This window comes from Leptonotus elevatus, chromosome 4 (genome assembly GCF_054856555.1).
Source record: "Leptonotus elevatus isolate MCC_2025b chromosome 4, RoL_Lele_1.0, whole genome shotgun sequence".
In the NCBI taxonomy this organism is placed as follows: domain Eukaryota; kingdom Metazoa; phylum Chordata; class Actinopteri; order Syngnathiformes; family Syngnathidae; genus Leptonotus; species Leptonotus elevatus.
In genome coordinates this window covers 11508856-11535278 of record NC_141242.1, presented here as the reverse complement: position 1 = coordinate 11535278, position 26423 = coordinate 11508856, and the positions used below count along the sequence as shown (strand labels likewise).

At 39.3% G+C, this 26423-nt stretch overlaps 1 protein-coding gene and 1 non-coding gene across 2 annotated transcripts; both read right to left on the bottom strand.

Moving 5' to 3' along the window:
* Positions 1-13408: 13408 nt before the first annotated feature.
* On the bottom strand, positions 13409-13482 carry trnan-guu (transfer RNA asparagine (anticodon GUU)). Its single transcript has one exon. It is a non-coding gene; the product is annotated as a tRNA-Asn (tRNA).
* Positions 13483-15222: 1740 nt separating this feature from the next.
* tes (testis derived transcript (3 LIM domains)) lies at positions 15223-25635 on the bottom strand. The gene is made up of 8 exons (XM_086073812.1): positions 25452-25635; positions 23183-23268; positions 21854-21926; positions 20356-20799; positions 18924-19349; positions 15944-16159; positions 15692-15850; positions 15223-15587 (listed from the first exon to the last, which is right to left on the bottom strand). The coding sequence occupies exons 1-8, from the start codon at positions 25476-25478 to the stop codon at positions 15396-15398; spliced, it is 1623 nt and encodes a 540-aa protein (XP_085929938.1). The 5' UTR covers positions 25479-25635; the 3' UTR covers positions 15223-15395.
* Positions 25636-26423: the final 788 nt, after the last annotated feature.

The window sequence follows — 26423 nt, the reverse complement described above, 5'->3', positions numbered from 1 at the left end:
TAAAAGCTGAATGCTTATGAAGCAAACTGAAAGATAAATCATGTGAAAATTACAAAGTACTAATTGTAGTTGAAAGAGAAAAAGAACACTTGAACCCGGGAGGCGTGAATTTTTGAAGCAAGTTGAAATTGATATAGAAAAGTGTTACCTGAAAGTACGCTCCATTCATTTAGATGGAAAAGGGGAATTAATGATATCCAATGGGAAAATTCAACAACAACTAAATCACTCGATAGCGCCACCTAGGCATGCAGTACCCTCCATTCATTCAAGTGGAACTATGATAGTCAGTTGGTATACATGTACAGTATATCCCTTAGCATAATTGCATTGGATATATTTGCAATGTACAGTTGGAGATAATTGAACCCGCAACCTCCTGATTATTGGACAATGCAATTTACCAAGACAGCTGGTAACGATGATCAGCTGTGTGCATGAAAGTGGGCGTGATAAGTGGGACTTATCGCTTGTCAGTCCCATTGAAAATGAATGGGGAAAAGTTGATATTTAACGTTAAATTGTGTTAATATCGTAAGTAATGTGGAATCAGACGATAAATACCCCGGAAGGCGTGAATTTTTGGAGCAAGTTTGACATTTGAACGGTGTAAATTGAAAGTATTGTGTGTGAGTTGTTGAATTGTGGCGATTAAAAATCTCATTAACATATGTGGGAATGCTTATTGTGATTACACACACACGCACACGCACACAGGCAGAGTATTTTTCCAGCGGCCTCCCATGTTGCCGTGTGAATGCTGCTTTGACTTGCACGTGTGCGATGGTTGCCGAGCAGCACAAAGCTTCTTTTAAGGCACAAGTCAAAAATGTGAGTGTGCTTTTGAAGCGCCCACCGTGAGGAAGAAGAAGGGCAAGTGTGCCCAAATATGGCAAAACTCCACCCGTGACTCTGTTTTCCCCCCACAAAATTGATTTTGAACGGGATATTGTTTGTGTTTTGGACCTTTCTTTTGGGTAACCATGGCAACGTTGTGACAAGTATGCGATTCCCGTTAGCCAGATCTCGGCGGAGGAATCTCCTGCTGAGGGAGTGGCGGCCATCTTCTCCTCCTCCGAGAGGTGGCATGGGTAAAAACGTCCCAACTTGCTCTCTAATTATGAGTCATCATTCCGCACTCACATTCTCGCTTGCTCACACACGCTTACATACACTTGCTCACTCGCACATACTGAGACACATATGTTCACACACTTGCACAGACATTGACTGGCACAAACTCTCCCTCACAAACACTCTCTCACATCATTTACTCTCTCGCATTTCTGGCATACTTGCACAGGCACATATTTGCTCATGCACTCCCACACACTCCCTCTCACATTAGCACTCTCTCACCATCATTCACTCATACTCTCTCTCTCATTCCCATACACACTCGCATGCACTCGCTCTCTCATGCACACATTCATTCTCTCACACGCTCACTCTCTCTTACATACTTGCACAGGTACAAATTTGACACACTCTGGCTCTCTCCTTCACATACGCACTGACGTACACTCGCTCTCTCACAACATTGACTCTATCACCCTCTTGCTCTCTCTTACATACTTGCACAGGCACAAACTTGCTCATGCACTCACACATTCCCTCTCAAATGAGCACTCTCTCACATTCATTGACTCATACTCTTGCTCTCATTCATATACAAACCCGCGTCCACTCACTCTCCCACACACAATAATTCTCTCACACACAATAATTTTCTCACGCTCTCTCGCACTCTCTTACATACTTGCACAGGCACAAATTTGCTCATGCACTCACACGCTCTCTCACATTAACACTTTCTCACATTCATTCACTCATACTCTCGCGCTCTCATTTACATACACATTTGCGTCCACTCGCTTTCCCACACACATTCATTCTCTCACGCTCTCTCGCTCGCTCTTGCATTCTTGCACAGGCACAAACTTGTTCATGCACTCACACCCTCTCTCTCACATAAACACTCTCATATTTGTTCATTCATACTGTCGCTCTCTCGTTCACATACACGTACACTGGCGTTCTCACACACACATTCACTTACGCACTTTCTTGCTCTTGCTTGCATACTTGCACAGGCACAAACTTGCTCATGCACTCCCATACTCTCACATTAACACTCTCTCACTGTATTCACTATTCACTCACTCTCGCACTATCATTCAAATACACAGTCGTGTACACTCACGCTCTCACACTCACATTCACAGACTCACAGTCACACACCCAGAATTGCTCATTCACTCACACACAATCACTCACGCACACATCAAAACACACACTTTGCACACAAACGCACATACAAATGCTCATACACTCACACAAACTCTCTCATTTTTATATACATACTCACACAACTCTCTCATATAAAACACATGTACACACAAAAACACACACACACACACACACTCACTGTTTCTCTCCTGCATCATTAACACTTGGTCACACACTCTCTCACACAAACACTCTCATTTTTTCTTGCTCTCACACTCACACACACATGCTATGTCTCACAATTTTGCTCACACAGACAGTAGCAACAAATACACTTTCCACACAGTTTCTGTGGGGAGTCACAATACTTTTGTCCCTGTACACTTTTATCAATTTTGCAACATTTCTGTGTCAGAGTTACAGAATTCCGCCACTTGTCACAATACATTTGCCCCCATTGCGCATTTCTGAGAATTTCAAGAGAATTCCCACACTTGTGTGTTGCGCTAATTGGTCAGTGAAGCGGGGAGTGATGGAGGGAGTGTTTTATTATGACAGTCGGGTCTCCAAGGAAGCATCGCCAAGGTTTCTGTTCAGCCCGCTCGTTGCTCCTCCGCCTTATTTGGAGCGAGCGCTTGCTGAACGCGCGCCAGGAAAGTCTGCGTCCACCGACTTGACCGGGATGCTGGGAAGAAGGCAAGCGAGGCAGTGAGAAGAAGAGCGCTTTTTATAGAACGCTATGCACTGGAACATGTTAGCATCACAAGTGTAAAAAGGTGGTAACCACTATAGAGATTCCCATAGGAATCCCAGAGGACCTTAATTAAGTGTGCTAGCAATGTTTTAAAGCACATTCAACAGTAACCACTGTTAATAGTTACATTATTTTCCCCATAGGAAATAACGTGTCAAGTTGTTAGCCGATTAGCTGTCAACGGTGATGTTATCACTGTCAGCATTCCAGTAGTTAATGTAGTATCCGACCGGGGGGGCCTGAGGGTTCGCGATAAAGTCTCCACTTGCAACAATGACAACAAAGTGCACACTTCCTGCTTGCTAGCATCAATTAGCTGGCCCATTAGCGCATGAATAAAAGCAAACACGCACAAACTCGTTATCGGAGCTACTACACACTTCCTGGAAGTTGTGCGCATGTGTGCGCGCGTGTGTGTGAATTCCTGCATTGGGAGCTCATCAATTGAAATGACCATGATTTTATTTTGTTGAATTAGTCACCATATACATGTGAATGTTCTTGCTTTTATTTTGTAGAATTTCGTAAGCTAATGACGTTCATGCTTTTATTTTGTTGAATCAGTCACTTGTGAATATTTATGCTTTTATTTTGTTGAATCAAGTCACCATAAACGTGTGAATTTTTTTTCTTTTTTTTGTAGAATTTGGTAATCTAATGACATTTTCATGCTTTTAGTTTTTTGAATCAGTCACTTGTAAATATTTATGCTTTTATTTTGTTGACTAAGGTGAGCTAATGAATCGTTCATGCTTTTATTTTGTAGAGTTTGCTCAACTAATTCTGGTAATGCTTTTATTATGTTGACTCAGTCACTATATACGTGTGAATGTTCGTGCTTTTATTTTGTAGAATTTGGTAAATTAATGAATCGTTCATGCTTTTATTTTATTATAATCAGTTACCATATACTTGTGAATATTCATGCTTTTATTTTGTAGAATTTGGTAAACTAATGACATGCATGCTTTAATTTTGTAGAATTTGTTAAGCTAATTCCGTTCATGCTTTTATTTTGTTAAATCAATGACAGCTGTCACGTCGTTCCATGGTGCTCACTATTTGGCATATGGATACTACTGGATAGCACTGTATGCAGTTATGTGCTGCTCAGTATTTGTCAGGTACTCCAGCAGATGTTCTGAAGACACACCCAGCAGGTCTCCCACGTAGCGTTAAGAACAACAAGGGAGAGGTTGCCTCCCGACTGGTCGCCTCCTCTTTTCCCAGGAATGTTGCGCACAAGCACGCGGAGGAGGAAAGAGGAGGAGGATGACCTCTGAACCTGCACTTGACTCTGTTCAAAAGTCAGCAGCTCCGCCAAAGAGCTTCTGAAAACATCAGCACCATACTTACAAAATAAAAGCATTAACCATACAAGTTTATATCCACCAAATTGTGATTTGAGAAAATAAAAGTTTGCCAAATTAAAAGCATGAACACGTCCACTTTACAATGATTACGTCAACAAAATAAAAGTGAGAAGATCTCCACTTTATAGTGAGAGATTCAACGACAACAAAAATAGTGCTCTTGATGATCCGTCTCTTCCTGTATTTGGACACAGCAGCTCTCTTGCATGAAGTAGTGTAAACTTTCACTGCTTCCTGTTCCTTTTCAAAGTCCTCCCGCTCCATTTGTGTTCAAATACTAAAACAAAGCTCTTCAGTGTTGGAAAGCGGCCCAGACACTCAATATTTCACATTTAAAACACACTTTCTCAACAAAAAACTAAAAATAGACGTCATACTACTTTCCTCTCAGTGACTCACTCTTGTCCTGTGTGTCCCATATGTAGCTGTGCATATGTTTCCCTACTATTTATTTGGTCTAACAAACTTGAACAGTAACACCAAAGTGATGTCACACACATATGCACACACACACACATTCCCCTCAGCTGATGTCAGTGGGAACGTTGGTGTGCTGCCCGTGATTTTTTCCAACCCCCCTGACTAGAAGATTGTTGTGATGTGGTTGCCATGGTGACGGAAGGGAATCACAGATGACATAAGAGCCTTCAAACAATTCTTTAAAATGTTATTAGTAAGAACACTCAACAGTATCGCACTTTATGAAAACATACCGTAATAATTAAAAAAATATCAATAATTAGTGCTTTAACCTCCATCAGGGTCACAAAATTTAGTTGAAAAATTCAGCTGTCAGAATGTGTGAAGTTGGGTTTTAAAAGAGTCAGGGTTTCAAAGTAAGGTTTGGGTTCCACCAAAGGTCCTAATTTTTAAGGGAGGTTACAAAATTGAGTTGAAAAATTCAGCTGTCAGAATGTGTGACCTCAGGTTTTAATGGAGTCATGGTTTCAAAGGAGAGTTTGGCTTCCGAGCAGGGTCATGATTTTTAACAGCAGTTACAAAGTTGAATTGGGAAAAAATTCAGCTGTCAGAATGAGTGAGCTTGGGTTTTAACAGAGTCATGGTTTCAAAGGAGACTTTGGCTTCCAAGCAGGGTCATGATTTTTAACGGCATTTGAAAATTCAGCTGTCAGAATGTGTGACCTCGGGTTTTAAGGAGTCAGGGTTTCAATGGAGGGTTTGGCTTCCACGCAAGGTCCTGGTTTTTAATTCTGTGTCCATTTTACACTAAACTTTTAGATGGAGCAGCAAATTAAGTAAATTCTAAACTTATTTTGAGAACTGTCGGAGCGAGAGAGGCGAAATTTGAAGTGTTTTAATACGTTTTCAATGCGTTTCAAGTTTGTGGCACTTATCAAATCTTTCTTTATACTGGCTCTACATCGCTGGTTTCCACTGTACAGTTGATGTTTATTATTTTTCATCAAGGAGACCAGTTCAACATTTCCCGAATCATCCTTTAAAATGTTGCTAGTCTGTCAAAACTCTTCAGTAAAAATATTTGGACATGAGGCACTGGGAGTGAAATGAAGTATGATGCCGTCCGCCACATGCGTACGGGAATTCCGCCCGCCTTGGAAACCGGGGGCAGAGTTTGTCAAAAGGGCCGACAGGGAAACCCTCTCATGGCAAGGAATTCCTTCCAAAGCCACTCACCGCCGCGCACAAACACATCAAGACGTGCATCGACACACACGCTGGCTGACACAATCTCACATCTGCTCCGCCAACAGGGAAAACCCTGGGAGAGGCCACGTGGAACATCCAATTCAGGGATTTCCTCACCCGCCCTCGTCCTCGCCGCGTCCCGACTATTGTGTGTTCCGGAGACCCCCGCCCCACCCCGGGCCAAAACGACACCCCAGAGAGGGTCCTCCTGGCCCCGCTTTAAGAGGCGGGAATCAGCTGGCTGCTTCCGTCTATTGTTAGAGCGCGGAAAATAATATCCCGCCAAACATCCCAGCTGTCAAAAGCAAAAGGCCGGAATGTTGTGAGGCTTGGAAAAAAAAAGAAGGTCACCAGAACATCCTTTTGCCAGTGATACTGAATATCATGATACTGTCATTGTGATAACTGAAACAGCTATAGCAACTTTATACCAAAACAGCCATATTGATATTTGACATATTAGTATCATGTATTAATATAAAGATGTTTTGCCAATTATACTTTTGCCCTTAAACACGTCATAGTTCAAAAAAATAAAAATACAATTTGATTATATTGGTAAATGGAGGGCACTATTCACACTATTTTTGACATATGTAGTGTAGAATATGCGACTGACGCGCTAACACAGCCGCTTCAACCTACGAAAAGGTTTTCTTTTTAGTTTAAAAGAACTTACTTTAACTTCCAGTATCCTTCATCATACACTGGCCAACGGCAAGACCCAGGGTGCTTGTTGGTTTGTTTTTCATTTTTAGTAAAGCTTAAAATAAATCCATCCATGTTCCGTCATACCCGCTAGCTAGCGCTAAGCTAACCTAGGAAGGTTCTTCTCGGTTCAGCATGAAAGTTTGCGAACTCCTTTCTTGCTAGGACGGCGTCAGAAGCCCAAAAGCCAACAAATGACACTAGACTAATAAGCAAACTACAGCAAAAATATTTGTAAAACATTTTGATAACCGATATCACGACAAAGACATAACATGTACTCATTTATTTTATTTTACTCTAACACAATTGTTCCTGGTAATATCAGAATCCTGATAGAGCAATTCTTTGAGGCAGCAAAATAAAGTATTTCTGCGTAATACAATACTGTACTTTCTGCTATCGCCTCTGTGTTCTGGGGGGGGAAATATTTTGAGAGTACCTGAGCGATGATGGAATGTCCTGACAGGCCCCAAGGAAAATAGCTGAAACAATGTGTGGAGATGAGAGACTGGGCGGGGTTCGCACACTTACACAATGGCCACACAGTACACATCAACACGCACACATTCCTGGTGAAGCTCCGTGGAGCCGTTCTTTGTGGGTTGGCGCGATTTATTGGAGCCATTCGGGAGGTCAGAGTGGATCCTGACAGGAGCACTGAGCCTCCCGTTCATGCCCTTAAGATTTATTATCTTCACTTGGAATGACATGGTGGGGAAGCCTTCCAGAACTAAATTCTGAGACCGTATCAACTTGTTTAACCCTATTAAAACGTATCTTTTAAACATATTGTGAAAGAGTTTAAACAAACAAAAATATATTGCAAAAATATAATGTATAGAATGAGCTGTATGTGGTGATCGGTCTGTGTCCATGAATGAACACTCTAAAAAACGTTAGGTCAAAAATGGACCAACCCAACTTTTTGAGTTATTAAACACATTAAATTAATAAAATTATTAAATTTAAATATGTTTAAAAAATAATCCACAAAACAACTTATTTAGTTTTGGCTTTGACCCAACTTCTTGGGTTAATGGAATAAACCAACTGAATTTGGTCAAAAATGAACCAACCCATCTTTTTGAGATATTTAATCCAAAACATTGGGTCAAATTAAATAACAACCCACAAAGCAACCCATTTTTTTCTCGTTTTTTTGTGGGGTATTCATTTGAACCAAGTTTTTGAGTCAAATGAATAACCCAATAGAATTGAGTGAGAAATTAACCGACCCAACTTTTTGAAAAAAAATGTACCCAAAAAGTTGGGTAAAACTAATAACCCAAAAAGCAACCCGATTTTTGCGTTATTTGTGGGCTATTTATTTAACCCAACTCTTCGGGTTAAATCAACAACCCAAAAAGTTGAGTTGACCCAATTTGGTAAAACTGTTTTTAGAGTGTACCTATAAGATAGTCAGTACACTGTAAAAAGCTTCTTTTTTTTTTTAAAACCAATCGCTTAAAAAAACATTTTAAAAACGAGAGCATTGTAGTGCTTAATGTTATACTTAATGAAACGTTCATGAACCAAAGCAATTTTTCCATTAAAAATAATGGAAATTTAATTAATCCGTTCCAAATCAACTACCAAGTCGCCTTTGAGAGCTCACCAGTTGGGCTATTTATTATCTCGCATCAGTGATTCTCAAATTGTGCATGGGCTCCCTCTAGTGGCACTTATTAAATATTCAATCTCTGCATAATGTTATAGTCGCTTTCTGCAATTTGGTAAGTTCCCAAGGAGTCTCATTAGCCTCATCTGCTTCCTGTCATCGCGGCTTGTGCTTCAACACATCATCCCTGACATGGTGCACACCAGTTGTGGTACCACTTGGAGACGGGGAGGTAATAGGCGGCCAGTGGGTGTGGTGCGAGAAGCTTCCTGGTGGGCTTGGGGATGTCTTCAGTAGCAAGACTGAGGAATTTCCTCGTGTTGAACTGGTTACGCCGTGACATCTCCGTATTAGTGGGAGTGAGTGAGGAGCACATTTTCCAAACAATTCCCTCCTCGCCTTTCATCAGAGAGTGGGAAAAAAAATCTGATGACTTCATTGGTAAAGGTTGTTTTCCTGAGGCACAGCTTTCATGCGTCAACAATTTTCAAGTTGGGGCAATAATTTTGTACATTTGTGCTGGTCACATTGTGGAAAGTGTCAATGAAAGCCTTGTTTTCCAAGGGATTTTTTTCCCCCTCCAATTTGGGAGTTGGCCCTTTGGAACTGCTGGTTGGGAATCACATGACAGAGTTGGCACACAATATGCCATATTTGGGTGAGCTGGGTGACTGAGAATCTATGTAGACATAGTGGATTAAAACAATATACAGTAGGCTACAGTGGTGGCTTGGCATACTAGTCCAATTCAGTCCACGCTTGTAATGCAAAATAGTTATTCAAGAGTTTTGATCGTCCCTTTAGGAACGCTACGGAGAACGCTTTCCCTCCCTGACCCTAAACTCAACGCTCGGTTTAGGCTAAGTTAACATTTGAAGATAATTGCCTGGCTGGATCTCCCACTTCTCACTTCTCACTAAAACATACAAACTAAGCGCAAGTTGTTTTTGCAGCCGTGCTGCTAAATGTTAGAAAAACTAAGAGGCACCATCCCGTCTGCTAACAGGTATGATAGCGATGCTGCAAGATGGAGAAGGAGGAGAAGCAACAGCCGGTTTGGCCAAAACTCAAAAGACGTAAACCTGACAGGCATGCTGGGAATGAAGTAAACAAAGTACTGTATAGCCTACGACACGCTACGTAACCATGAGAGACACTGTTGAGTTGTTTATTCATACATTTCTCCTGCGTTTGAAAGCATTTTGTCACTTCCAACAGTTGCGGAAACAGATGGCTTTACTAGGTTTTTGTAAAAGATGCCAGTGTAAGACCAAAAAATGGGGTGTTCATCTTGGGCCGTTCCAACACTTACTCTTCGATAGTCAGACTTGCTGGGTTATGTGTGAATGGTGAAGTCAGGTGAAGATCTGTTTTGGCTCTGATGCGGCAATTTTGCACATCTCTTTGTGGCTTGTAAAAGCCGGAGTCATTTCCCAGTTGACGCGCTCCTACTAGCGCCCTCTGCAGCATGCACTGACAAAAACTACGACAAGTTCACTCTATTTCCAATGTTTATGGGAGGGAGCTTCCAGAAGGAAAGTTGTCATTCCAGAATCATCTCTTTGACCTGCTCTGGTTTACCTCTAACCCTGGCCGATCCCTTGCTACAAACTAATGAGTGCAAACCAGATAAGTTCCTCCTCCATGGAGAAGAAGTGTGGTACCGTGTCCATGAGAGAGTCAGGAATGTGTTGAGGCCTTGTATGGTCATAAACATGGAGCAATGCCTTGGCCTCTCCAAGCTGCTTTGTAAGATTGTTCTTACAAAAATGGAGGATGGATGTTTGGGTCTGAGCAGAATGTCAACACAAGAAAACCAGAATAGTCAAACAAAGTGAAAACTCACTGACCCATTCAAATAATAAACTGACTGACAAATTGACATCTAATTAAACTTATTATTCCCTGGCTGACCAACTGTCTAGCAAACTAAACTAGCAAAGGGACTGATCGACATCTAGCTAACAATATAAACAAGTGACTAACTGACCTACAATGGTAAACTACTGTAGAAGACATATAGAATAATGTCTAACTAACAAACTAAGTTACCATCAAGCCAACTGACTTATTGACTAAACTGTCTATGACTGACCAACCGACCACCTAACTAACTGACCCACTAATTAACAAACTACTGGAGTGACTATCTATAACTGACTATCTTATAGCAAATAATTAACTAGCAACCAAACTGACTAACTAAAAATAAACAATAATCAACTAACAACAGTAATTGTCTTACTGACTAAATAACAGACTGACTAACTAGCTAACGTAAGCTTCTGACTGATTTGGCAAGCCAACTTACTTACTAACTAAACTTACTTGCTGACTGACTGACCTACCAAACAACTTAGTAGCTGACTGGCTTACTGAATAAATAACTGGTCAACCAATTAGCTTGTAACCTGAGCAGAAAAATAATAAACTACAGTAACTGACTAACTATCCGACTTACCAAGTATCTCACTAACCAACTAGCTGACTAACAGACTTACTAAGTAAAGTACTGTAAGTTATTGACTGACCAGCCAATTAATTAATTTTTCTAACTAAACTCAAGTTACTGACTAACCTACCAACAGATTAACTAGCTGACTTCCTAATTAAATATCTAACCAACCCACCAGTTAACTACCAAAGCGACTGACAAATCAATTACTGTAACTACAGTAACTGATTGACTAACACCTGAACTGACTATTACACTAGTACATAACTGACATACTAGCTGACTTAAGAGATAACATATTAACCAACCGACCAAATTGCTAAGTTAAGGTATTGACTGATGGGCTACAGCCAACCAACAAACTTATGTACTCAAGTATGTTGCTGACTGCCTGCTTATCCCAACTGATCATAACTGAACTGACTAACTAAGTGACTTTTGCCACAACAAACTGACTTACTAATTCCAAAACCAACCCACTTACTAGCTGATTGACTCAATAATCAACTGACTGATAATCTAACTAACAACCAAAATGTCTGACTAAGTAGGCCTGATGACAATCATTAACTCCACTATCTGACTGACTGACTTAACTCATCTAACCGACCGACCAACAAAATTAAATTAACTGACTGTCCAACTAACTAACTAATCAACTGGCCAGCTACCTGACTAACGTTACTGACTAACGGGCCAAATCTTGACTTACTAACAGAACGGATTTACTGACTGACTGATCTACACACCAATTAGTTGAGTGACTAGTTCATTAATTCACTAATGAACAACTGAACCGACTCGCTGACTAACTAACCGAAGTAACTGATTTACTCGTTGACAAACTATCAGGCGCTGCATCCAAGTCATCAAAAGTAGTCACGAAAGTGCCTGAGTGACTGCAAGGGTTGCATTTGTCACAACACGGTGTAAAAAAGCCAAAGACGTTTCGAGTCTTCAGGTTCTGTCCTCCACAATCTTTTTACGGACATTTCCCATCCTCCTTCCACACTCGCTCACAAATATTCCTTGAGTGGACGACACCTCGTGACCCGCCACTCACCTCGCTACCTTTGCCCTCACAGGGAGGGTGCCAATGACAAAATCCACACTTCCACAGACCATCCTTAACATATAAGTGACACACCCACACACATACGTGCTATATTCATGTAACATTATTGCTGCTATTTTGAATTGTGTAATTTGTGGAAAATCGGTAAGAAAGGGGTTAATGGTCTTTCATGATTGGCGGAGGTAATGAGTCACACCAACAGCTGTATTGTATTTTCACAACACAATGGAAGCACTCATCACAGTCCAGCTGCTCACCGATGTTGCTGTGAGGGACAATCGTGCGCAATTTAACACACGCCGGCGAAGGTCCATAAAAGCGTCGTTTGATTGTTGGGAGTTTTGAGCTTGTGGAATTCTGCTGCACCCTTTTTCCAACTTTCCATGTTTGTCAGAACAGCACACACAATAGCAGGAAAGGGAAACTTCATGGGAAGCGTGTGTGTAACGCTACAAAGTTACAAACAAGCAGCGCCACAAGCTGGCCTTAAAACACTGTTCTTATTTGTACATAAGTATCTTCTTTTTTTTAATAAATAAAAACAACAACAACTAAGAAACCAGATTTGGTTGAGATTGTGTGGCCTGATTTATATTTAGGAAATTTTATGACTTTTATACATATTAATTTGGCTTTTTATTTTTGTCACATTTTGTTTATTTGTAAGAATTCTGATATTTAGCTTTTTGTATTTAAAAATATTTTTGAAATGTAGAGAAGTAAAATTAGATGTCATTATTTATTTTTGATAATTATTTTTAGCTTTGATTTTTTAACACATCCTATGTTTTACAGTTAGAGAAATAGCTAGTTTGTTATGATCTCCTTTTTTATCATTTGCTGTTTGAAAAACATAATTTTGACAGAAACAGCAGCAAAAAAAGATTAAATGAATGATGATTGATTTTAATTTTATTTGAATTATTTGTTTTAAAAAAAATAGTCAGAAAGAGAATACAGGGGAATTTGGTGGCATTATTAATTTATAGTATTTATACTACTCTACTTCCATTTTTGTGTAATGGTATATATATATATTTTTAGAAGCAGTGAAATAAGATATATTATGGCATACTTTATTTAGAGGCATTTTTAAGTTCATGTTATTTTATTTATTTGTATTTTTATTTAAAATGTACTTTTTAAACTTATTTGTGTCCATGCAAAAATATTTAGAAGAAACGAAATTGTATTTTAATAATTATTTTTATTTTATTTCCACGTATGCATCCTTGTTTTTTCTTTGTCAGACAGGGAACTAAATAAAATTTAAACAATATATATACTAAAAATAAAAATATCACTCCATAAGAAGCGTGATTTCTTTGGAGGAATTTTGACAATGCTAAATATGGTCACAACCTTTTATGTTCCACTCATTCTCTGTCTGACAAAATGTACGTTTCAAAAGTAAAAGATAAATAAAATAAACAATTATAATTCAATGTTTAAACGAAAATAAACAAATACAAATATAAATAGGTAAAAGTTAACTAGATACAGCTCATAAGAAATAAAAACTAGCCGTCCCTGGGTGGGCTCGAACCACCAACCTTTCGGTTAACAGCCGAACGCGCTAACCAATTGCGCCACAGAGACGATGCTCATCGGGCTCCCAACATACGTACTTGTCCAGTTCTCTCTCTCTCTTGACGGATTGATTGTCACGTCAACATTACACACTTGCTCTTATCATGACACGTAAATGGCGAGCAGAAAAAATCGACCAAGCCAAAAATAAAAACGAACATCCATCAGGTATTCTGACAGCGATGTGTTTCAATCAAAGCGCCACTTTCCGAAACGTGATCATACGTCAAGCACTACGCTACCAGCCTCTTCTGCTGCAATTTACAACTGCACTTTCGTCATGGAAATATTTTCGTGAGGAAAGGTGGTTTTGATAAGAACAAGTCAGTCGGTTCACATTTGTTCAACAGGTGCGCTAGCATCAATGTGAACATTATAAAACTTTCGAAAGGTTATTTACGAGTTCAGAGTTTTGACTGGAAGAACAAATGAAGGCGGAAGATTTTGGGTTTTGAGGTAAACGCTTAGCGATTTGCATCATGCAAATTACCACATAGGACGCAAATCTTCACATTCAATAGCAGAAGCTTCATGCAAATCTAAACGCCAAAACATTACATTCTGACTTCCTGTCACATTGATTTGGAAAAGGCAAAACACTTGCCGAGTTCATGGGAAAGTGACTTTTGTAGCATGATTTACGTTTAAATTGTTTCTAAATTTAAGAAATATAAGTTTTCGAAAATAAATATTTCGACAGGCTCAGAAATAAAGTAGGTGAAGCATCACATTTTGAGGTCTGATTTATATTGAGAAATAAGTGTGTGTAAATACAATGAGTGAAGCTGCTACGTGTCTTCCTGTCAATCCCAACCCTTCTCTGCTTTGACCTCACAACAGACTCGTTATCAAGTCCAGCAGTTCCCTTTGCTTCTTGTGTACACTGGCGTCCCCTGCAGGCCAATGGAGCAACTCCAGAGTCATTGAGTTGGTTGACAAAGTAGTGGTCGTCAGTCACATCAGACTTGAATGAAGGGGAAGTAGCCGCAGGGCCATTGGAGACAGACGCGTTCCTCGGGAGATGACGCTTCCTGGAATTGTCAATAGTTTCCAACCCCAGGAGAGTGAAAACATCAAAGCTACACGGCAACTTTTCCATCACGCCATACATAAAGACAGTAAATGACAAATACTTTTTGGATATATTTAATGTTGATTTAAAAAATAATTTTTAAAAATTGCAAGATTTCTGCTGACACATTTGTCTCTGGAAATGGAACTGAAAACGACGGCTGCAAACATAAATGGCAGACTTCTTGTGTCTTTTTGGGCATGGCTTCCTGAGACTTTTTTTGTGTGTCTACTCATGATAAACATTCCTACCAAATTTAATGTTGCCATATAAAAAGGGACAGAATTTCCCTAAAATTTGAAAGTGCTACAAGGCAAGTAATGACTCCTAAAATGGCCCTCTAAAAAACAAAATGGCTGACTTCTTCCATCGTTTCGGGCTTCATTTAAGACTTCTTTTTTTTTTTTTTAATGCCTATCAAATTTCATGTTGCTATGTCAAACTTGTTTCATGGAAAGAATAAAAATAAAAAACATTACATTTGTTATAAGCTGACAAGTTCTTCACTGGAAATGACCCCTGAAATGGCTGCTTGAAAATCAAAATGGAAGATTCCCCGTGTCCCTTCAACATGCAGACTTTTTTTGTGGATCCACTCAAAAACTCTTACAAATGTCCCAAACAAGCCAAAAATGGCTGCATCACAACAAAATGGCCGACTACAAAATCAGCAAATATTCAGTCATAATCTCACATTTTAATGATACAAGTTAATGAAATTTTCAGTAGTTACATGGCTGAGACCAAAATAGAAAAAAAAAGTGCAAACTTTAAGGCACTCATACAAATCCCTTCCCCTCACCGCCGCGTCGCCATCTTGAACTGACGCCTGCCGTCTGGAATTGAGCATCTAGGCGGGGACGTTCTTCTTGCACTCCACGGAGCAGAAGAGCCGTCCCTGCGCCGCCATGAAGCGCTGGCCCATCAGAACCTTGGCACAGCCCGAGCACTTGAAGCACTGCGGCGCCGCGTGCCAGTGGTGCTCGCCGTACGACACGCGCTGAGCCTCGGGATCCACCGCCTCGCCGCACCCCGAGCATTTCTGTGGACGTCAAAGGTGATTATCGAAGATAATCAAAAACAACGCACAGGTTTTATTCTTGTTCATTGAATGCATTGTAGGCTCGATGAAAAAGTGTAATTTACCACAGCGTAGTTTTTCATATAGCAGGGCGTGCAGACGGGCTTATCCTGCTCCATCACGTACGTCTCTCCGGCGAGGACCAGGTCGCAATCGAAGCAGCAGAAATGCTTCAGGTGCCAGTTTTGGCCCTCGGCTTGCGTGTACTCGTTGCTGAAGATCAGCTACGGAGGCACAAAACCACGAGATGTGCAAAATCTCATCACCGGGGGTTTTCCTGAAGAGAAAATTGAAGCCTAATTTGTAATCGATCTCACCTCATCGCAGCCGGCGCAGCGCGGCTTCTCGCTATCGCCGTAGTGACGTCCGCAGTAGAGCTTTCCGCGCTTCCAGAAGTAGATCATGTCCACTAGCAGCTCGTCGCAGGTGCAGCACACGAAGCAGGCCGGGTGCCACATCTTGTCGTAGCCGGCACGCTCGGCGTACACGGCCGGGTCGCCGACGCGCATCGGCTGATCGCAGTGGCGGCATGACTGCGAAGAGGGACATAAAAAAAAAAGATGATTTTTTTTTTCCAAACTTTCTTTCAGTTTTAAGTAGAAGGAACCAATGGCGCCAACACCCCGAACTGTAAGGAAACCTGGAGAAGGTCATTGCCTGAAATGTTATAATGACAACGGCAAATAAATAGTTACCTGAAGTTGACTATTGTTAAATAAACCATTGAAAAAAAATAACAAAAAAGGAATAATAATTTGATTTATTTATTTATTTAAAAATAATGGAATTTTTTTTATAAAACCCATAGAAAATGTGGAAAAATAAAAATACAATATTAATTGAGCAAACTACAAAATATAAACAAAATATACATAAAAATAGATTAACAATGAATTAACCCCATACAAAATATGAACAAATATAAATAATAATATAGTAAATTTTTTTAATTTAAGTTAACCATTAATAATAACAAAATGTAAATGAATAATAACTGCCTAAAATTAAACTATATGAAATAAATTAAATCAAAATTGAATAATGAAATGGAGCTAGCCCAAATTACCAACTTTAAGCGCATCAATAAATCTGAAAAAATTAGGTGAAAAAAATAAATAGTTAACTAAACCCATAAAAACATGACTAAAAACAATAAAAACCACAAATATGTGAAAACTAAGCTCAAATAATGAGTAAAGTGCAGTAACTTCAATTTAACCAAACAACTTTTTTATACCTGGAACCAATAACAAATTGACTTATTCAATTAACAGATGCTAAAAAAAAAACTTTAATTTTCTTAACTAGTTAAAGTGGAGGAGTTAAGTGCTTTGGCGTCCCAACCAAAGAAGACTCAAGGGCTATCCTTAAATTTACAAAAATATATTATTTGCACTGCGATTGGCTGGCAACCAGTTCAGGGTGTGCCCCGCCTTCTGCCAGAACCCAGCTGGGATAGGCTCCAGCACCCACGCGATCCCTGTGAGGACAAGCGGTTAAGAAAATGGATGGATGGATATTATTTGCAAATTTGTGAGTTTTGTTTGAATTTCTTTCTACTTTTTGTGCATTATTGGTGACCTATGACGCAGTTAGCACACGGACAAAAGTCCAAAACGCCCATAAAAAGTCCTTTCGCTAGTTTGTTAAATGCGAGGAAGTGTCGGCTAATTGTTGCTGAAAGATTAGCTGCGTGTCGCGTTCATTGTTGCGCGGATAACAAAAACCCCGTTCAGTGCCAATGGAACACACAATGCACACAATGCGCCGCACGCACACAACAGCAAAACATCCGTTAGCAAGTCACACCGGAACGCTTTGATGGGACTGCAGCGACTGGCTGCACATTTTTTTACTGCCCCGGCCGGCCGCTGCATATTCCAATAATACAATTGAAGGCGGCCTGCTTGAATGTTACAAGAAGATGCTAAATCATTAGGAGACAGCACAGTTTAAAAAAAAAAAAGGAAAAAAAGTTGTCCTTTCATGCGATAAATTTGTTTGTTGCAAAGACATTTTGCAAGCTCGCAAACGTCACGTGTCCAAACTCAAAACAGGTGAGCCGTGACTGGTCATTATCGGAGATCTTAGGCATTTTCAGTGGGCAGCAAGTGGCACAATGGCCACCCGAGATGGATAAAAACGTGATTTTGACGTTTGACTCATTTGAACCCAAAAACATGTAATATACGTTCTATTTTAAATATTACTATGCTCCCAAAGATGAATTTATACGTTTTTTATGCTATAGCATACAGAAGGTTTTTTTATGTAGCCTCTGAACTGAAGAGAATGCATGAAGCAATTGTAGTTATTACAACGACCAGCAGGTGACAGCAGAATATAAGAGATCACCCAGGGCTATGTTGCAAAAAGCTCTTTCTCCCAGTGTTTTAAACAGATTTTTGAATAATGATGAAACATAGCTATATTCTAATGCCAATTGCTGCAAAACGGAAACAGATAGAAATATACTTTTTTCCCCAATGAAAGAAGAGACTCTAATCTTTCTTTTGGTGTGTTTTTATAGCAATAGAACAGAATATTCTGTGGGCCTTGCAAAATCTGTCAAAATCCAGTAAAACAGCCGGGAGCGAAGGGGGTTGCTTTAGTGAAAATGGCTGAGAGTGAATAAGTTAATTCATATTCCACAAACGCAATATTAATCAGAATGCCATGTTTAGGCTAGCAAAGGCACATAGGCCCTGTGGCATTGAGGAGCAAAACTGCCAAAATAAAAATAAAAACAAATGAATAAATAAATGAATAAAAGTGAAAATATAAATAGATATAAAAAATATAATTCAAAATTAAATACCCAAACCTGCTCACTCAACCAATGAAAGTTTTGCAGTTTGCAGCGGCAGAGTCCAACCCAAGACATGCTTAGGACCGCCCCCTCATTTGAATAACATTTCATCCTGACAGAGCGGCTGCAGCATGAAATAAAAAAAAGTGAGAGCAGAGCGTTTTTATTTATTGATTGATATTTATTTCTATTTAAATATTTATCTTTGTATTTATTCTTAGTTTTTGAATCTCATTATTTTTACTTTTAATTATTTATGGATATATATCCAGTATATATATTGTTTTTATTTCCATTTATATTAATTTTTTGTATTTAATTTTTAAATTAATATTTGGTGGGTTTTTTTCACTTTTATTTCTTTATTCATTTTTAATTTTGGCAGTTTTGGTCCTCCATACTGTATTTACTGCACAATGTTGCATAAGAGACAAATACGAATAAATAAGAACCTGAATGCATTTACTGCCAAAGTCAAAAGTCCTTACGAAGTTTTGCTGCAGGGCTCCCGGGGCGGCCATGGCGCCAGCGGTGGCCGTGGTACCCACGGCGCCTCCAGCAGACATGGACCCTGCTCCTCCGGCTCCAGCAGTGCCCTTGGGGCCCACTGCTCCTGGTCCCGCTGTTTTAGCCCCTCCAGCAGCGCCTGGTCCACCCTCATCGGCCGCCGCCGCCTGCACAAGAGCCATCTCTTCGGGCAGCATCACGTCGCCGACACCCAGCGCTTCATCCTTGTACTTGCGCACAAACTGTTGCATTTTTTTAACTTCGGCCGGGCTCAGCTCGTGGCACTTGTCCGGGTCCTGGTCGTGCTCAGGCAGCTGGCGGGCCATCTGTTGGCGGCGGTAGGCGGCGCCTTCCGTGCCCGCCACGGGCCGCTTCTCGGGCGGGAGCAGCTCGATGTAGCGCACCGCCTGTAAAGGGAAGCAAAAAAACGGACCAATCAAGAACAAGGGAAGGGAAAATATTTGGGATTAAGATATGACCGTAGACCAAACAAGCAGCACGGCACATTCAGACCTTTGCAAAAATAAAAATAAAACATAATTGAATCTTTGAATTTCTACCCATAATGAAAACGGGTTTGACATCACCTCATTTAAAAGTTGTTGATATAATTACATAATATATACTATAGCGAGTTGGAAGGGTTTTGTTGTTGTTTCTGACTGAACTTTGGCGTCCTCTAGTGTTTACTGGTGATTACTGCCAACATGAAAAAAACGAGTTTAAAATAATTGCTGATGTTAGAAAATATAAAAACATTAAATAAAGAAAGTGAAATTCACTTTAACACATTAAATAACTGGAGTTTTACAGTTAACTGAAATTGTGAAATTTAGTATACAATTAAAGCTATGGCTATTTTAAATAGATTTACAAAAATAATTACACAACATAATATGTAGAGTAAAAAATACAACAATTTAACATGCATATCGTCGCTGCTATGTGAAAAACACATATCCATTTTTTTAGGTTTTTGGGGTGAAAATAAATGCAAAAACTGAAAAAAATTAACACAAGTGTTTTTCACATAGTAGCGACGATATACAAAAAATCATCAAATCCACATACACACAAAAAATAAACTAAAATTACAACTAAAAAATAAAATAATCTCGAGTACTGTATCCCTAACCGGGTGGACATTAAATGGAATCTTTTTGATTTAATTGGGAGAATTAACAAATTAATTATTATTTTACTTGTTTGTAATTACTGATATTTATATTTACTGTACATTATTACAGACTATGTGTAGAGCAGAATAATGTTGTCAGAGGTCTGCGTGGGTGTTGTTTTCTTTAAAAAGCAGCCAGTTGAGAATGCACTCCAATTATCAGCCAATCAAATTCTTAATAATCAATAGCTGGATTTTTATGCCCCTCCCTCAAGCGCACACATAATCAAACTTACCACATATTTGTTAGCCACAGGAGGCGCCCACTCATACGTGACAGACTTGAGAGGCGTTTCTTTGGTGACCGGCACCACGTTGGCTGCGGTGGAACTGACGGAAACGCTCGCCGCGTTAGCCTTGACGGGGGCGACGCCAGCCGGCCAGGCCTGGACGCCGCCTGGCGCCGTACTTCCTGAGGTTGCCCGGACGCCGCTGGACGGTGTACCTCCAGAGGCCGCAGCAGGTGGGACGGAACCTGCAGCCGCAGTGGTGGTGTGAGGCACGGATGCGGTGGCGGAGGCGGGACACACTGTGTGGGCGGTGCCCGGCAACACGATGTGGGCCGTGGCGGGGCCACCTAGCGTGATGGTGACGGCGTTGCCACGATACGTGGGGACACCGTCTGTCTTCAGTTTGGCGATGAGGCCGGTGTACTTGGTGTCCTCAAAGAGCTTCCCCACCTGCAAGGACATCCGGGACAATCAAAAAAGTCACAGGAGGGCACTTGAGGAAGAGACCAAAGAAACAATAGGGGGAAGGTGGAAGGGGAGGGGGTGTGGTGGCGGAGGGGTTGCTGTTAAATTCATAAAGAAATGTGTGGCGGGACCAATGGAAACGAAATTGAGAAATGAAGCTACTCAAATATAATATATGTTTAAAAAAAAGAAAACTGTTCATTTAAATTCATTTAAAAATGAAAAAAATAACAAAAATGTTTTTCAAAAAAACGTTTTCTTAAATGTGAATAAATGAAACTGATTCAATAATGATTTTTTTTAATGGAAATTTAAAAACAGCTAATTAAATAATTTTGAAATATCTGGGGAAAAAAATTAAATTATGCCTGTATTTAATTTTTTTGTTTATACATATATATATATATATATATATATATATAAATAAAAAAAGCTAAAACACATTTTTAATTTTTTTTAAAAATTAAAGGATTAATTCACTTTTTAAAATGTGGAAAAAAGAAATTGACCCAATTCCATAAAAAAAAAGTTAAATAGTTAAACAGTAAAAATAAGTAAATAACTAATACCAATAACATTCTTTGAAACATTCATAATGTTAAAAAAATAATAATAATCAAATTTGATCAATTATATTAATAAAAGTGACTCAGCGTTTGAAATTAGATTTTTTTTTTCTAAAATGATTAATCAGCTCACTTTTTACTGTGGAAAAAAATAGCGTTCCGCAGAGTAAAAGTTAAATAAAACCATAGAATCGTGAAAAACAACAAAACATTATTATATCATTCATAAGGACATAAGATCTACAAACAATTTGTGAAACACATTTTAAGAACATGAAAAATAAACACAACTAAACACTCTTAAATTTGATTTATTTTTAAAAGAAAAAAATTAGGCGACCCCATTTTTTTTAATGTGAAAAAAATTGAATAAATAATTAAATGGATTTACTCAAAGTTAACAAAATCAAACACATAGAACGTAAACAAAAAAGTGTCTAAAGTAGGAGGAGGAAACTTTGGGAGCTCCTGACCTTTTTGTTCTCCTCTGAGTTCATCTGCACATTGTGCTCCGCAAGGCCGCACTTGCAGTTCCGGCAGATTTTTCTGCAACAGACAACGATGGCCATCCAGACGCAGGCCAGTCAGACATTTTGGCAACATCCGTGATTATGAGCACAATTGTTTAGGACCGCTATTACGTGTACAGTTGGGTACGTCATCATTGCGGTTAAACAGAAACCTTGCGAAGAAGGTTTACGAAAGCATTGACTCCACCATTTAAAAAAGGCAACACTAAATTCCTGACATGTTCAAGAGCAAAATGGAGAACTCAGCTTCTGTTGTGTGTTGCTAATTAAGTCTCAGAGCCGCTGATCCAAGTCTGAGCCCACACGCTGGGAATTTGCCCGAATCTTGCAATGATTCATTGTGCGAGTCCATGTGTTGTCTTCAACAAAGCGGCCTTGTCACTTCCTCATGAACTTCACTGCTGGAGAATGTTTGCTCCTCAACAAGAGGGATATGCTCAACAACAAAAGCCGATTCATGTGCCCCCCCCCTCTGGTTAATTCTCTTATCGTGCGTTTACATTTTTCCTACAGTTTGTTTATGTGTGTGTGTCTGTGAGATTTAGGTAGGGGGAGGCTAAAGGGTTAGTTAATAGTTAGTTAATAGTCAAGACTTAGGGGTAGCCAGTTAATTTTCCAAAGGGGACAAGTTCCTGACATGTTCAAGAGCAAAACTGAAATCAATGTTATTATTATGATATTTAGGTTTGGTTTTTTTTTTTAAGGTAAAGGTTAGCTAAGGCGAGAGCAAGGGTAAGGATAGCAAGGGAAAAGGTTAGTTAAAGTAACTGTAAGGATTTGTTAGTTAAAGAGTAAGAGTTGGGGTTAGTTGTACGCATACAAGGTAAAAGTGTGGGTAAAGGTTAGTTGCATTAGGTAAGCGTACAGGTAAATGTTAGGTAAATAGTTAGTTAGCTAGTTAGCTTGTTAGTTAATTAGGTAGTTGGTTAGTTAGATAGCTAGGCAACTAGCTGGATTGTTAGATAGTTAGTTAGTTAGTTAGTTAGTTAGTTAGTTAGTTAGTTAGTTAGTTAGTTAGTTAGTTAGTTAGTGTAAGGAATAGGATTATTACAAATGTTTATGTTTGGGGTGGTTAGCATGCCAAGTAGGGTTAGTAAGAAACCCATTTCTAGTAGTGCTTGTGAGAATAAAAGTTGCACATTTAGGGATTTCTATTCAGTGTTCGAGCCACTAAGGCCCCCATAGAAAGAGCCACAGCGTCCACAAATAAACACATGGATGCAGAAAGTAGGACAATAGTTGATGATCAATTGGCCTTGGTGGAGGTCTCACCTCCAGAAATGAAGCTCGAAGCCTTCACACTTGTCTTTACACTTCAAGCAGGCGGCGCCCGCACCAAACTCATGTCCCAGCGTCATCTGAAACACAAACATTACATTAAGGAGACACTTAATTTGCAACACATCTCAATGCAACATCCTTTTGCGACCATATATGGTCATGGAGTCAGTCAGTGAGTCAGCGTGGTTACTCAATCATGTTGATTCAGGAAAGCCTTGGAATTTGTCACTTCCTCCATTCTAACACTTAACATGTTTTGTTTTGTTTTTGAGTCAAATGATATTTTAACAATAATCAAATGATATTTTACCAATCTGATGTAGAAGGAGTTTAATTTCACTTCTTTTTACACTTGTAAGAAGTATAAGCTGCAACTTCAAGCCTTGCCTGTGCGATTACTGAAGGTTCTGCAATGGCTGTATTTTGACTAAACGAGATTATTTTTAGCTTCATTATTACAGCAGGTAACTTCTTTTTATACTTGTATGACACGTGAGAGTGCATATGTCACCGAACATATTTAAAGATTGTGAAAACATAGAAATGGTAAATTAATTAATTAAACAGACATTTTTAAAACATGAGGGGGAAAAATACAACAAAAATTACTTATTACAAAATATATATTTTTAATTAACATAGTTTTAAATGTGGGAGAATTAAAACTAATTTTTAAAAAATGTTTTAAAAAAATGTCAAATAAAAATGACTATTAAACACATTTTTTGAATATAGAAAAAAATATGAATTGAACTTATTTTAAAGAAAATAGATTTGTATTTTTTTTACTTACTTTACCCTTTCAAACATTTTGGAAAAAAAACATTGAAACATTTTAATTAAAAACATTTTAAACACGAAAAAATCCAAATAAATCAGATGATTTAAACTAGATTTTTTAAATGTATATAAAAATAACTGCAGACTTTTTACTGTGTAAAAAGTTACTAAACAAAACAATGCAAAAAACAAACAAACTTAAAATTACTTATTAAACTTATTTTAAAGAATAGGAATATATAAACATGATTAATTAAGCGCTCTAGCGACTAATTAAATTTTAAGGAATGTAGAATTTTTTTTTTAACTTCTTAAACCCATGTTGAAGGCTAGGGGGGGGAGATGAAAATGACTGATGATGATTAAGCATTTCTATTATATTAGCATTTCCTTTGGGCTTTTGGAGGTTCTACTAAAAAATTAGGCACATCCCCGAAGAACATCTGCAATTTCACATCTGTCAGACCACGTTTGCAAGCGTGATTTATTTTCTTGTGGGTGCAGATGTTTCCATGAAACATCTGTTTGATGACACAAAGAAAAGCAAAGACAGCTGTGGGGATGAGCAGTCAGTATTCAGCGTTTGAGAGTGTTTATATCTGCCGGGGATTAAAATTCGACGCCTTAGCAAGCATGTCTGGGTCATCTGGCAGCTCAACAAAACATCAGTTCATGCGTCTCTGAACACACTAACAAAGACGCTCCTTAATGGGATTGGCTATTGACACACTTTTTCTAAGCGTTGCCCCCCCCCCCCAAAAAAAAGTGTCCCAACAACTGTTTTCTCCCATCAGAACATAACATTTTATTATTGTCTAAAGCATGCTACATCTCATTATGTTATTTGCGGGTTTGACTGGTTATCCCGTTCAATAGATGGCTGAAAGTGCATCACTGGCTGTGGGTCTCCTTGCCTGACCCCCCCCCCCCAAAAAAAAAAAACCATAGCCTTTTTAAGTCATTTATTGAATGGGAATAACAGTCGCACATAAAACTATCAAATGAAAGCATTCACACAGATTTCCTGTAGACCACAACTCCCCTTCTACTTCAGACGTCAGTAACTAGACCACGCCTCTTAAAGGCACACACCCAGCACACAAATTCTACAGTACGTGCAATATTTACACATTATAAAACCAGGTTATGGTTTATTTTTTTACATTCTCTTATACTGTCGTATTATATTTCGGTGCTATTTTACTGTTAAAAAAAATGTCAGTCAAGTTTCCACAATTGCTCCCTTTAGGTTTGCTAAATCTCAAGAGTTATTTTGAGGCAAATTCGCTGTAAACTGAACCATGAATGGTGTCACAAATTAACAATAGGTTATGCCAGATCCACTAAAGCTACACGGTTTAATAAAAGGTGTAAAAATAACTAGTTTGAACAACTTTTGTGGGTGTTTGTTGTCTTTGGGGCCAGAGACGACCACCTGCACTGTGTCCTCCTGGCGCACCTTAGCAGGGCGTTGACTCACCTTCTTCACTTCCTTCTCGATCTCCATGTTCGCTTCCCTCGGCTCTAACAACACACCAACCGAACCGAGAGGACCCCGCCGGGAAAGCTGTCACGTTACTCGCAATAGAGACACGAGACGGACCAGAGACGCCAACCGGGCCGGTCTTAACTTTCGCTTTTGGGAGCCAACCCGCCACGCATGAGCGTCGAGTTATAACAGTTGAAGTCAACATTTCCGGTGTTAACGAACAAAATAAGATTAAATCATATACGTTTACAACGAATAAGTCGGTCGTTTGTGATGTTTTTAAATGTTACATGCCAAACTAAGTAGAGACATCGTTTTTGGATAATCAAACATTTATCGTAAACCAGCTATGATCAGTGCAGAAGCTTCACTTGTAGTTTATTTTGAAACTAACTATGCCGTACTTCTTTGTTCCTTACGTTAACTTAGCACGTCTTACACACTGCGGGTCCCGTTGGTTTACTTGCAGCTGTGTCCCAAGCATCGATGACAGATGTTTCGTTAGGCCAATAAAACGAGGCATACAAACCGCGACGATGAAATCCGCCAATCGGCGGTCAGAGAAGGCGGGCCTCATCCTGACAAAGGACTGGGGCAAATTCACTACTTTGAACCTGCAGTCATACTTAATCCCTTCACCAAAAATAATTTTACGTGTTTATTGTATTATAAAGACAACTTGCAAGGACATATTACTGCCAAAGCAATCGTTCTGATGTTACATGTCTCGTAACAATGTGTTTTCCTGTGAGAACTTGTTCATGCTGCCACACCCTGAAAAGCTATTAATCAGTGAAATGTCAAGTGTTGCTCTCATTGCAGCACACTGACATTTGTTGCAGATGTTACTTTGAATGCAGCATTATGTGTAAGTATAGTGGGCTATGTTTATTAACTGCAGCCAACGTTTGTACTGTAGTGTCAAGACAGAGAAGGTTAATACTGCTGATAGTAAAAGGTAAT